The sequence below is a fragment of the Artemia franciscana genome, chromosome 2 (genome assembly GCF_032884065.1).
Source record: "Artemia franciscana chromosome 2, ASM3288406v1, whole genome shotgun sequence".
Taxonomy (NCBI): Eukaryota; Metazoa; Arthropoda; class Branchiopoda; order Anostraca; family Artemiidae; genus Artemia; species Artemia franciscana.
In genome coordinates this window covers 28,037,072-28,052,032 of record NC_088864.1, presented here as the reverse complement: position 1 = coordinate 28,052,032, position 14,961 = coordinate 28,037,072, and the positions used below count along the sequence as shown (strand labels likewise).

Below are 14,961 nucleotides of genomic sequence, written 5' to 3'. Positions count from 1 at the left end.
CTATAGGACATAATGGTATTCAAAAGCAATTGGAACACGGGGCTTTTCGGAGCCAATCCGGTCTACTACTTCACTAATGCGATTAAATTTTAGTTTTTCCGCTAGATCGCTTGTGCGGAAAAAATGCCACTTCTTCTATGAATCAAAGTAGCTTCCATGAATCAAACATTCAAGGCCACTTCGATGAATGGCTTACATGTTTCATTAATAAGGGGGTCTTGCCACTGGATAACTAATTCGCTGCAAAGAGTGGCACAACTGCCCGTACTCCGACAACAGATTCGCTTGACGTCTTGCATAGGCTATACAGCACTATAAAAGGTAAAGACATTCGGGAATGCCATTATAAAGTGCTGGATGTTCAACAAACAAGTAAAGCTTTTGCAGCACACTAGGAGAGGAATGCTTAGGTTCTGCAGTTACTCTAGAAACACGATCTAACCATGTTTTGTACTAATCGAGAATTATACTTCAGGGCAAGTTTTTGAAACCCTCTGAATTTGCAAGATCAACCTAGTGTCCAAGTTGATTAGATTTTCCGATTGTCAATTCAATCGAGCTGGCATCAAATATATTTTCCATAATGGCAGTCTATTCGTCAACTGGGTTGTACCTATTTGTGGCGACAAAAAAATGTGAATTGAGATTAATCAATTGTTTCTCTAAGAAGCTGCAAAGTTTCTGGGAATGGCAGGAAGCCATTCCTGCAGAATCTCCCAACTCAGAAACCACATTGTTGTCAATCACCAAACACGTCCCTCGCGACATTAGGGTTTCTGATATAAAACAACGGGAGCTCCATGGTATAAAAAATTTGTCAATAAGGAAGACGCAACTCTCGAGAAGCATGGAAGCAGCTGAGAATCAACTGGACAATATACTGACAGTCATTTTCATGACAGTTCATTTTGGCAAGGTCATCAATGTATTTATTCGTATATTCGTAATTTTTCATGGTAAGAGCTTCATATTTTGGAGTGAAAGGGAAAGGCTAGATATAATTTCGTAAATATGAATAATCCCTTCTAAACTAGGTACGAAATTGGCATGTGAGATCTTATTCAAATCGTCATCTTGATTGTCACTGAGTAAGGAAAACATCTGGAGGTAGTTGCTCCTGAAAGTTTTGAAAACTTGTGCTGAGTATGTAGCAGGCCTGGTGGTGGAAAAGAACGATGGCTTCTTGTAACTGACGCTTTGTGTCTTGGCGATCATTGCTTCAATACTTTTTCCATAACTTATCTTTTTGTTACTGGTGGATATGAGATCACAAAGACTTGAGAGCCACTGTGACGATTTTTGGGACTCTCCATCAGCCAATTCAACGGGATGCCATGGGTCCCAGTTAAATTTATTCCAAGCAGAATCACGGAGACCAATAAGCATCAAAAGATGAGTGGTCACATGAAGCGTAAAATGTATTCCATCCTTTGCACCACCTACAAGTGGCTGCTTGATATCTTTTATTGTCAGCGAGTGATACTTCAAAGCGTTGAGCAGAGCGTGTGCGATTTCTAATCCTGTGTGCTCACTAACGACTAGTAAGTCCACAACGAAAGAATCGAGACGTTCAGAAAGAAAAGAAATAATACCAACAATCTGATAGGTTCGCCTATTAGGCGTCATCTTGTCGGCAGTAATAGCAAATGGTGGTGGTCTTATCGTAGCAGGTAGACTTGTACTGAGGCATCTTCGCAGTTGGGTGTCAATACGTTTGGCAAAAATGGGAGTAAGACTTGCGATAAACATACGACTGTGGTTTATTTAACCTATAAGAAGGCCTTTCAAACTATCCAGAGTTATATCGCCTTCGCATTGGAGCTGGAAACCATGACATACTTTAAGCTGTCGATAAGCATTCAGACCACAGATCAATCCTGTTCTATGGTTTATATAAGTAAACTGATCTCCTTTAAACATTTTGGCCTTAAAAATTTTTAAACTTTTTGGCTTTAAACTTTTTGAGTCATCTAGAAAACTTTGCTTATGAGCTGACGGTTCTGGATGCCGTCTTGATATTCCGAAACTCCCTAGGCTGATTTGAGTCGGTAAAGGTAGTTCAAAGTGACAAATTGTAAGTGATTGAATTGGTGAAGGCTCACACTGGGTCCAAAGCTCACTATCTTTGTCAAAAATTAGAAACTTAAACTGCTCGTCTAAAAGAGTTTGAACTCTTGTTGTCGTTTTGGCATGTCTTAATATCACTAAAGCTTTGGAATAGCTAATACTACTAGGTTTGATATTTTCTAATACAGAGCTTGATGATGATGTTCCTTCGTTCTAAAGCTTTTGCAGAAGAGTTTTCATCAAACTTATAACTAATGATAGCTGGTCTGACTCTAGGGTCACTGCATAATTGATGCCATTGGTTCAAGGTCCTTTCTGGGGATTGTCTGGTGTGGAGGGTGTAGGATGATTAGAGATAATATAGGGTTCATATTGGTAGGCTCTGAGCCAGTTAAAGCCCTATTGACTGTTGGGTTAACACGATTGTCTGGCTTTTCAATAGATTCACTTTATTAATCAGGAAGTAAGTCAATCACAGACAATGAGCACTCAACTGCTGAACTGGGTGGTAGAGATGAACTAAGTATGCTGCCAGAATAAGTGACCGGAAATTTGGTGAAAACACTAGCAACTGATTGTTCTCCTTTTAATCTGAAAGGCTGGCTAGGGTGTTCTTTTGGGAATATAGTCTTTGACTGTGTCATACTAACCAGATACCTTGCAGTACCCGCAATGAGCCAGGCACTTTGAAGCTGGATGCAAGTCTTGCAAAAAAAGCAAAAAAGAAGTGGTTAGTCAAGTTGTAATTGTAATAGATTGCAATTCGATGGCCTGTGAGAGAAACAAAACGAGGTATTCGGTGGGAACCAATACCTTGGATCAGCTTTGGTGTTTACTTTAGATCAGCATAGGTAATTTTACTAGGCCATGAAAACTGCCAAGTAGCATTACTACTCTGCTACCCCACTTTTTGCATGCCCCCTTCCTAATATGTAAATATGTAGCCCAAATTTTATAAATCTAATGCATTTTATCACCTATCACTTGTCTTCGTATGCTATGAAGCCGGTTTTGTGGGATCTAGCTTAAGCATTGTTCTTGAGCGTGTTTCGTTAATTAACAAGTACCGTTATAAACTCATTATTTGATTATGGTTCCATTTGTTGAAGTTATACAATCCAGAGGCATTGATTCATCAATACCTCTAAAAAACAATTTGTAGTTGGTTCAAATTTCATCACCCAATTAAAAAACCATTTTAATTTTTTTTATATCCATATTTACTTTAAGTTGTTAGCATCTCTCTTGTTTAAAACCGTGTACCTGTAAACTGAATCAACTGTGACAAAATCAAGAACCAGAAAAGCTCATGGGAAATATTTAATTTGGGTTATATAATTGAATGTTAGGGAGGGGGGATTCAGGTACGGAAGAAGTTCCAAAGCTGCTGCCTGCCAGTAGCCGAATGTGACAGACTTCCAAAAGCTGCAAACATCTTAGCAGCGCAACTTGTGTTTTGATAGCTTTTCTTTGAGCAAAAAATTTTTATATATAAAAGTGATATTTTCAGACAAAATCTGCTAAAAAATTTGAAAACTGCCAAGTAGCATTGCTACTTTGCTACCCCATATTTTCCACGGTGCCTTTTAAGTTTTAGTGTTGCTCCTTAATTTTAATGCCAGAAAATCCAGATCCCCTCCATGGTGGGTTTCCTTCCCCCAAGAAAATTTCTCCGTGGAAAGATTCTCCGGCGTAAGCCCCCCTTCCCGTCGGAAAAATCCCCCCTCCCGGAAAATATCTTTATACTTTCCAATAGCCAATACTTGGTGTAAGCAATTGGAAAAGTTCATAACATACAGCCCTTTCTCTGGGGGCTGTGGGGGGTAAAATCATCCTCAAAGACATAGTTATTAGATCTTGTGACTATGCCGAACAAAATGGCTATCTCAAAATTTTGATCAGGCGACTCTGGGAAAAAGGGGGAGAGCTAGCAGCCCTCGAATATTTTGGTCGCTTTAAAAGGACACTAGAACTTTTGTTTCCGATCAAATGAGTCCTCTTCCAATCTTCTGGGATCACTGGTTCGATGCGATCACCCCTGGGAAAAACAAACGAACAACTAAACATGCATCCGTGATCATAGTTCTGGCAAAAAAAGCAAACATTTTTATTACAGGAGCTTGAAACCTCTATAGTAAGGCTCTCTGATATGTTGAATCTGATGGTGTAATTTTCATTAAGATCACTTGGTATTCTGGGGGTGTTCCCCCCTTTTAAAAAATAGGTAAATTTTCTCCAGCCTGTTACTTTTGATGGGTAGCATTAAACTTGATGAATTTTATATATTTTGATTAGGCATCAAAATTCGATTCTTTTGATGTATCGATTGTTATCAAGACTCTTTTTCTTAGAGTTTCAGTTGCTATTGAGCTACGTCACTCCTTACTTGCAGTTTGTTATGACGAACTGTTTGATCAGGCTGTTAAAATTGTGACTAAAGTGAACTTTGAAATTTTAGGTTACAGACATAGGAGATGCAATGATTCTTAAAAGATTGTTTGCAATGCTGTTTGAAAATGGAGCCGTTATTGTAGCTACTAGCAATCGGCCACCAGATGATCTCTACAAAAATGGACTGCAGCGTTCAAATTTTTTGCCGTTTATTCCAATGCTGAAGAAGCACTGTGATGTTATTTGCTTAGATTCTGGAGTAGATTATAGACAGAAAGGATCTCCAGGAAACCATAAAGTATTTTTTGTGTAAGTAGTTTAGTTATATTGAGTATTAGCCTGTATTATTTCAGATTGACTATTAGCCTATAAAATGGTATTATTTGGAAAAAATCGAATTGCCGGGAGTATAGCTTTGCAAGTATTCTTCTATAATTATCGTTTGCCGCGCTTCAGACTTACCAAGTGCTTTCTGCGTGAGTTGTTATATTTTTGAATAATATGGTCAAAAACAAAAAGATGAGTACAAGAAGATATTATGTGTTTTATTTACTCTTGTATTCTAGTTATCTTGATCAGATGGTTTAGATTAAAAATATATTTTTCAACATTTTTAAATATTAGAAGTTGTGTCTCTTTTGTATATATCCAACAGAATAAAGTAGAGAAACTAATAAATCGTGGATTGTTTGGCTGAAATACTCCCTTGTGTGTCATTAGGAAAAGAGTGTAAGAAGTATGAGAAAAAATTTAATTATGAAGGATAAAACTACAGAAAGTTTTAAAAGAAGATGAATTGGAAACAATTACAAAGGAAACTGAGCATGAGAACGTATGAGAATGTAGATTCAGATTCATTTATTCAAAAATTCATATTCATCAAAATCTTCGACTTGCCCAAATGGAGAGACAAGCTCGACTACTGGGCAAAACATATAAACAAAAATTAACAATCCTCATTGATACAGAATAAACAAAAAATGAACCACTAAAACAGTATCTTTAATGAGGGTATTTCAGGTGGAGTGAGGCCAAAATAAAATAAAAAATAAAAATTTTTACCAACAGTTCTTGCAAGCAGATTCCATTATATAACTTTTTAATCGTCTCTTGAAAGATCCTTTTGGTAACTCAACAAATTTATTTAATGAATATTTATTGGCTATTGATGCGATCATATACCGGAGATTGAAACGGGATCTTTCATTTTTCACTAGAGGTAGTTTATACGGGTTAACACATCTAGTTATCAGTGAATTTTGGTGTTTGGACAGTAGTTTCTGGTCAAAAAAGAAATTATGTACATGCTGAATCTTAAAAAACCAACTAGATAATAGCAGATGAAATTTCTGTGTAAGAGTCATTATGTCTAGAAACAGGTAAGAAGTACGTGTTTCAGAGTGGATATCTGTACTCCTCGGGTGTTGTAAAAACTCATCTAGAATTCGAATAGCTTTGTTTTGCAGGGTTTGTAGTGGTTTAATATGTGATTTAAAAGTCAGCAAAAATATAGCTGAGCAATATTGTAGGTGTGCATCAATTAGGCAAAAATATAGGATTCTTAGAATCTTATATGAGAATAGAAAATTTAGTCGGTGGAGCATACCTATATTTCTTGATAATTTTAGTCTCAACAACGAAATATGTGTTTTAAAATTCATGGTAGGGTAGAATGAAAATTGGAATGAAAAGAAAACCAAGGCTTTAAAAGAATTTAGTACTTAGAAAACCCTTAAAAAATACTGTCGTACATCCTTGTGAGCATCACAAAATACTGCCTTGGTGCATGTGTCATTATTGCGTTAACTTACTGTTTTAGTTGCTAAAATAAGTCTGAATCCTTTTTACGGCAACAGGATAATGGAAAGGCTCATTTTTTGTGTGTGCTTTGTTGCTTTCATTATATACGAAAATTAGTGGAACATAAATTTTATGCTCTCTGTAGTCGTTTGTACTCAAATAAATTGACTAACTTGATCTAATTTATATTGCTATATATTAATTACACTGGAACGTCAATACGACTTGTTTGATAAATGCAAGAAAAGGGCACGGTTTAGTCATATATACAAATGCAAGATAATTAAAAAAAAGATAACAGCTAAGTCTTGTATTCAAATTTTATAGTAATAGGTCGCTCATAATGGTTTCTTACCTTTGTTTCTTCTCGCCCTCATACTAGCATCTTAGACGGTGTTTAATGTAGTGTTTCCTATATTGACATTTAGCTTTGAATTTCAATATCCCTTGAGTGAGATGACGTGGGATGAATGGTACTTGGTGCAATCTCCTCGGGAAATTTCTCCCCATTGGAAAATTCCCCCGCCCCAAAAATTTCACTCGTGGAAAATTGGGTATCTTCCACTAGTCGTACATGATAAGGTTTTCCTATCTGAAGTGCCTAAATGACCTGTTTGTTTTTTTTTCCCATCTAATTTCTATAAAATACAGTCAAACTCAAAACTAAGATGAACAAAACTGCTTATTTCAAATAAAAAAAAATCCACTTCTTTAACCTTCATCTTAACCTGCTATGATCGCTCAACCCCCAGGCCCGAGCTCCAAAAGTTCGAAAAAAAGGAAAAGTTCGAAAAATCCTATAGGATAAATAAAAAAAAACAAGTTTTTTCATCTGAAAGTAAGGAGCAGAATTAAAACTTAATGCTAATAGAAATTATTTTTTATGTGAGGGAGGCTGTCCACTCCTCAACACCTCGCTGGTTATACTGAAGCTTTTTAGTGTACTCAAAAAGTTTGTTATTCTATTTCAACGGCCCCTTGAGTATCAGCAGTCGTTCTTATTGAGGACGTAATTTAGGGCAAATTTGAATATTTTGTCAAAATTACGAACTTCGAGGCAGATAAATTCGGAGAACAACAGACGTGATCTACGCTAGTATGGCTCCCAGAATGATGAATGTAGGAAAACGGACAACACCTATTTGCTGTCCTTAGCTCAGGCAAAGACTCAAAAACGTTTCAGACAGGAGGTTTGAATTCAGTAATGACAACGACAAATTCCTCAGTGACAACCAATCAATAACCAAGAGATTATGCAGGTTCCAATACTTGGCAAAACACTGCAAGTCTTGGCAAATTTTCAGTGCCTGAACCGGTTTATGCCCACAAAAAAAATACACATCTATAAGTACTAAAGTAGTAATTTGAATGGCCAAAAGGTTTTCATCATTTTGGAGGAGGTCTGGTTTCATGGAAAAACAGAACTATTTTTTAAAATACAGGCGAGGAAGGAGACGATTGGAAAATTTCAAGAAGATACGATAGATTTTTTCTAGGGGAGGGGGGCTAGTTTGTGGTAGAGTAATACTGGGCAGGATATAAAACTAAAATGGGATGTGAAAAGCATGTCATATCGCATATCAATCCACGCAAATTAACTGTCCTGTGTCAATAATAAATTCTTGGTCAACCTGCCTGAGGCTCTAAGTGGGCGTGCCTTTCAAAACGCTAATAAACAAGTAGTTGTCATACAGTTCGTGGTAACGAACTGTAGTAAGGAGCGACCCGGCTCAATAGTAATCAAAACTCTAAAAAACGGAATTTCGATACCAATAGCTACATCAAAAGAATCACATTTTAATGCTGATTTCAAATATATAAGTTTCTACAAGTTTAGTCTTACCCATCAAAAGTTACGACCCTGAGAAAATTTGCCTTATTTTAGAAAATAGGGTGAAACACCCCCTAAAAGTCATAGAATCTTAACGAAAATCACACCATCAGATTCAGCGTATTAGAGAACCCTATTGTAGAAGGTTCAAGCTCCTATCTACATAAATGTGGAATTTTCTATTTTTTGCCAGAGGGCAGATCACGGATGCGTGTTTATTTGTTTGTTTTTTTGTTTGTTTGTTTTTTTTTCCAGGGATGATCGTATCGACTCAGTGGTCCTAGAATGTTGCGAGAGGGCTCGTTCTAACGGAAATGAAAAGTTCTAGTGCCCTTTTAAGTGACCAAAAAAATTGGAGGGCACCTAGGCCCCCTCCCACGCTAATTATTTTCCCAAAGTCAACGGATCAAAATTCTGAGATAGCCATTTTATTCAGCGTAGTCGAAAAACCTATAACTATGTCTTTGGGGACGACTTACTCCCCCACAGTGCCCGTGGGAGGGGCTACAAGTTACAAACTTTGACCAGTGCTTACATATAGTAATGGTTATTGGGAAGTGTACAGACGATTTCAGGGGGAACTTTTGGTTGGGGGAGGGGCTGAGAAGAGGGGGATATGTTGGGGGAACTTTCCATCGAGGAATTTGTCATGGGGGAAGAAAGTTTCCATGAAGGGAGCGCAGGATTTTCTAGCATTATTTAAAAAAAAAAACAATGAAAAAATAAATATGAAAAAGTTTTTTCAACTGGAAGTAAGGAGCAGCATTAAAACTTAAAACGAACAGAAATTATTACGCCTATGAGGGGCTCACCTCCTCCTAATACCTCGCTCTTTACGCCAAAGTATTTGTTGTAATTTTAACTATTTATTCTACGGCTTTTGTGATTCAGGGGTCATTCTTAATGAATTGGGACAAAATTTAAGCTTTAGTGTAAAGAGCGAGGTACTGACGAGGGGGTAAACCCCCTTATATATGTAATAAAAACATGAAAATACAAAAGTTTGTTACGTAAGCTAATTTACAAGTTACGTATATCTTTTACTAATAAATTAATTCATAAAAAATTGAAAGTTCTAATTGCCTTTTTAAGTAATCAAAAAATCGGAGGGCAACTAGGCTTCCTCCCCCGCTTTTTTTTCTCAAATTCATTCGATCAAAACTATGAGAAAGCCATTTAGCCAAAAAAAATAAATATTCAAAAAAAATTCTTTTTAATTATTCCTCTGCGGAGAGCCAAAATCAAAACATGCATTGTTGATTCAAAAACATTCAGAAATTAAATAAAAAAAAGTTTTTTTTTTTAACTGAAAGTAAGGAGCGACATTAAAACTTAAAACGAACAGAAATTACTTCGTATATGAAAGGGGCTGCTCCCTCATCAACGCCCCGCTCTTTACACTAAAGTTTTTTACTGTTTTAAAAAGAATGGTTGAGAGAAAGAGTCAAACTTTGGCGTAAAGAGCGGGGCGTTGACGAGGAAGCAGCCCCTTTCATATGCGAAGTAATTTCTGTTCGTTTTAAGTTTTAATGTCGCTCCTTACTTTCAGTTAAAATATTTTTTTTTATTTAATCCAATAAGAGAGCCGTACTTACTCCCGCCGTTTACCCGTGCCATTTAACCAAGCACTTGGAAAATTATAGGTTTCACTGTTCGCCTGCGAGTCCAGAGGACTTGTTGGTCATATGTCAATCCTATGACACGGTATTCTACCTTTAGACTACAATCGGCCAAGCCTATTAGGCTTAAGTTTCGCTTGTGAGTCCAAGTAAATTCAGTCTCAGATTTTGCATACAAGTTCAGTGGACATTGACCGTCACGTATCAACCCAAAATTAATCCAATTTTTTCGCCCCTTAATTCTATGACTATTTACCCTAGTTCTGCCCTAGGAATGACACATGCACCGATGATAAATAGACTTATCTATCAACAAATGAACTGACATCATTTTCATACCATCTTAATAAGGGCTTAGGCCAGATTTGCCTCTCAGTCACTCAGACTATCTGTCTTGGCTTTTTGTACAGTTAGCCATGACTTGATGCCCACAACTACTTGATTTTAATTTAGCTCCTGTTAATACGATTCCTGAGCAATGTTAGGCTTTTTCCACTAGTTGGATATAATACACGCCAGAATCACTACCACTACTGTCTCCATCGGTTTACTCTGCTGGGGCATAACCCGCATACCACTGGTACCTTGAAGTTTTTCGTCTTAAAATATTCACCCAGTTAAATTGGATAGTTTCTAAGCTAATTGTAATTGATTTTTTTTTCAATGAGGATGAGTCATGTGATCAGCTCGTGGTTAAAATCACATAGACCATGATTTGAAGCCCCAACCCAACAATTTCTCTTTTCTTACCTATGTAATTCAAACTACGAATCGCTCACATGACTCATCCAGAAGAAAAATGGTTAGATTGGGGCTTTCCTGGACAATATGTATATCTTGCATATGGTGTATGTCTATGGTCTTCCAGCAGATCCAGTCGGGAAAGGATATTAGACAATTTTTTTTAGTTTTTTTTATCTTCTGCGTAGCAGAAGTGAGTAGTTAGACGCCCATAGCCGGTACTCATTTCTTCCTCTAATGATTTAAGATGACCGAGAAGTTTAACGGCGATTCCCTCAATACGCAGGTGTATTTAATTTTCTTCGAGATGGAGATGTTAATTGGGTAATAGGGAATATTGTCTAAAAAATGCACGTGTTAATTACTTAAAACCTATGAGGGCCAGGAAAAACGCTTTAGGGCCCCCATCAAATCATGTTTTCCTTGGTTGTTTAAAAACCTACGAGGGCCAGGAAAAAACCTTCAGCCCCCCTCCAATTGCTCATCACCCAATATTTTCATGCTTCACAAACATAGCCTTTTCTTGTCAGCAAACAAGGGTTTTCCGCCATTTTCTATGATCAGAACCGTTATAAAGTCTAGGTGTCAATTGATTTTCTAGGAAAAAAGGTTTGTTATTCCACTACCGAGAAAAACAAAGGATGTCCCGCTATTTTCAGGAAACATAATTGTCACGAGACCTCCTATTCTGCTAACAGGACCGGGTAATTTTCTAATATTCCGGGGGGGGGTATAAAACCGGGTACTATTATGGAAATTTCGTCAGTCATATATTAGATTTTGAACATTCAAGGTGATTTTAATAAAATGAGAGCTACCAGAAATTTGAAAAAGGAGTGGGCCTCTGCTTACATGCTGGTGAGTCTCGATCTATATACTCCCTCCCCTACCCCCCAAAAATAAGGTGGGCAGACCCAAATTTGAGCTCCTGTAACTATACATTAGATAAACAGCTAAAACCCCATCCCCTCCCATATAAGAAAGTTTTATCTGTGATAAATTAATCTAATTTTCATCGCGTCAAAATATATGCCTTTTTGCTGTATTTTCAATGGCCATTCACTATTCTAGCCGAAGGGTGACCTTGCATCCGTCGTCTATTTTGGGCTAGGCATTAATCACCTGCTGTCCACATCTTTACGCTTACTGTTAATGACCTTGAATAGCACGATGCAACCTGGGTTAAACATTCCTGTAAGCAGGTATATTACCCTCAAGCTTAATTATAGCACACTGTCGGATGTAGGGTTACTTTTCCACTAGCAGCTAACATACTGTTTGAACTGTTTCAACATACTTTTGAATAATTGAACGAAAAGGAATGTTTTTTATTTAAGCTAAATACTTCCTTTGTGTTGTAAAATAATGGCTTATACAATTCGGCTTTAAGGGTTTTATCCAGATAAACGTGTTATATTTGAAATAGATGCAGGGGTGGATAATATTCTTTCCTTATAGTAAATAAAAATAGGTAAAACAAGGTTTCAGTGTGGCTACAATAATGAATTGTTTTGTGACGCCCCCTCCTCCCTTTATCGGGCCAGATTTAACCCTAGGCTACAAACTAAAGTTTCTTAATTGTCTGGATTTTTCTCTTTAGAGTGCTCTATTACACATTTCGCATAACTTATTTCTATCTTAGAAAGGGGGCTAGGTTTTGAAAATGGACTATTCAGAGACGAGTCTACAGACTTGTTTTTGGCAGTATTTTGAAGCACGTTCTAAGCCTATTTTATCACGCTTTAAGAAAATAACTGCAAACCAGTTTACTTTAGTCCAGACGAAACTCTGTATCCTCAATTGATTACTCCAATTTGGTCTGAATTTTGGATTCTTGCCCTGGGAATTTGTAGCCTCGTTAAAATTCTCTAACATCGGAATAATGGCCAATTTTTAAACCGTTTTTTTCTTTATCTTACATAACTTTTAGGTTTATCCCCGAGGACAGTAAAAACTATAGTATCAATATAGAAGGGGTGGGGTGCAATAGAGGCGGTTTAAATTTAAGGAGAAACTAAGATTTCAAGGTTCAAGTTATTTGAAAAAACAAAAATTATTCTCTATTACAGGAATGTTTGATTGTGTGCTTGGTACATGGGACTACTAGTTAGCAGGAAACTATGATTTTAACCCATCTATTTCATGAAAAAACTATTTTATTTCTATTTCAGAAGAATTCTGAACAGGGATTTCCTCCCTCAAAGAAGACAAGGCTAAGCGGAGATGTGGCCCCCTACTGCGGACCCTTCAAGACCTACGCCCCCCCCCCCAAGTATGGTGAAATTCCTGGCTAATCCACGACCCGCAGCAAAACAGGGAGGATATGCCCCCTTCAGCCCTCCAGCATGAGGACAACGCGATCGCAATGCAAGATGCTGATCTTAATGTAAGTAAAATTTGTGATATTTTTTGTTAAGGCTAATTTTTTCAACATGGGAAAATAAGCAGGATCCTGTTAGTTCTAAAATAGATTTAATTTTTGATCGAATAAAGGGACCCTCTTGATAGTTTTTCAGGAGGCATTGAGTGGCCCTATGGATCCTAAAGGAAATGCGTTTTTCTGGAGATTAACTATAAGGTGTTGTAACATTCTGCTTTCCAGGGGGTAACTTGAAATTTCGCCCTTCGGCCTTTGAAATTGGGCTGTTTTACTGTTGCCTCGAAGAGAGGGGTTATATGATCCTAATCTGATTAATATTCTTTTTCAGCATAATAATACACTCCGTTTCAGCTTAAAATCGTAGATTTTTCAGGGCAGTAACAATTGTCACTATTTTTTCAGGTTGTGCCAGAAATGTCAGCATGAATTGAAAATCTGCTGGCGGATTTCTTTGAGAAAGAAGAAGTACCAGTTTTGAAACGTTTATGAAAATACTGGCGAAGCGGGAAAATTAAGTTCCACACTACACTCACTCGAGTGGCTGGAGTGGAAAAGAAGTTGGCGACAGAGTATTTATAGAACGAACCCCGTTACACTTTTCATCGAAATCATAGAGCTTGTGGTAGTAATTATCGAAATACTGAAGCCTTTTCCCCATTGCTTATATTACAAGCAGTTCAATTGCCGCCGGACGAGTTTCAAAGACGTCATAATAACACGTACAAGTATATTTTACTTGGAAACAGTGTTTTTAGTCGCTATTTATATGGCGTTCCATTGCGTTCAAAGAGAGGTGATGAAGTTGCTAGAGCCCTTGAATTTATCTTTGAACAAGATTCATATAGAAAAAATCACACAGATCGGGGAAGTGAATTTATTAATCCACACGTAAAAAAAGGTTTTATTGAAACATAATACAATACTCTATCATATTCATTGTCCGATAAAGGCGGCATTGGCTGAACGTTATATATGGCTGAACGAACATTGGGGACACGCAAAAAATACTTTTGTCTGTCCTGATATTGATTGCTTTGTTGCTACTCTTAGACCTCGACAATTGGGTCATCAAATGGACTGCTACAAGGGTCGTTCCTCTATATCTGGCTACGGTCTCGGCAATTGGTTTGCTAAGCTGCTTCGCTCCGCGCTACCTCTTGCTTAAAATACATATTTCTCCTGCTGTTTCGAATTTTGCATCCTCTACACTGCAAGTTTAGGGCCCTGGGAAGAATTTTAAATAAACCGCTTCATAAAATCTAAGGTCCGGCGCGCGATCCTTTGGCGAGCGATTGGAATCACGGCAAGGCGGATAAGGTTTAAGAAAAGCAAGAAATCTCATCACTCAATAGTTTCAACTGAAGCCGGAACCCTAAAACATTGTTCTTGTCAAACAAGTAAAAGGTACCAGAAGTAAAAACTGTTACATCGAAAAAGGATTTCTTTTCCTAGAAATGGCATATTTACCACATAAAGAATTTCTTGCTTTAGTCAACTCATCTCCAATTCTTTTCAACGCGCAAAACGTTGATATGATGATAAAACATGGTTACTATGAACAGTTTTATCTGCTACACCCACTCTAAAAACGTACATTTTCAAATTTATTCCAGTGAATACTATTTCATAGATTTGATCTCCACATGTATGGATATGCTTGTGATTGTCAAAAAATCTATCAATGAAAAACCAAGTGTAGCCGGGGCTCATCTTATAAAAATTGTGTACTACACAATTTCTTTAGATTCATCAATGTTTAGATAAATGGAATATTTTTAAGTACAAGCAACAATCTTTCAAACTATGCAAGTTATATCCAATTAATATTGACGACTCCAGGGTCCTATAAGCTATTCATGACTGATATAAAGCTACAACTTTCTCCGTCCCTTTTTTGCAAACTGATGCAACTGAGTCTCTCACCTAGGCAATACTTCATATACGAAAACAGCAGGTTATGGAAATTGAGATCACGTACGATCACGAATCAACGACATATTGCTATAGGTACACGTACCTATGCAGACTCACCATTTATCAATGGCGAAATTCCTTCAAAACTTGTTTTGACTTATGTAAAAAAAGCTAGTGCTACAGGATCATGGACGAATTCTCCATACAAATTTGAAATG

At 37.2% G+C, this 14,961-nt stretch overlaps 1 protein-coding gene across 2 annotated transcripts in view; it reads left to right on the top strand.

The window, feature by feature from the left end:
* The window catches only part of LOC136039619 (putative ATPase N2B), a 43,597-nt gene that overhangs the window by 10,207 nt on the left and 18,429 nt on the right, over window positions 1-14,961 (top strand). For both annotated transcript variants that reach the window (XM_065723513.1, XM_065723516.1), the window contains exon 3: window positions 4,526-4,767. In XM_065723513.1, the coding sequence (XP_065579585.1) occupies window positions 4,526-4,767 (242 nt within the window). The remainder of the gene's footprint in view (window positions 1-4,525; window positions 4,768-14,961) is intronic.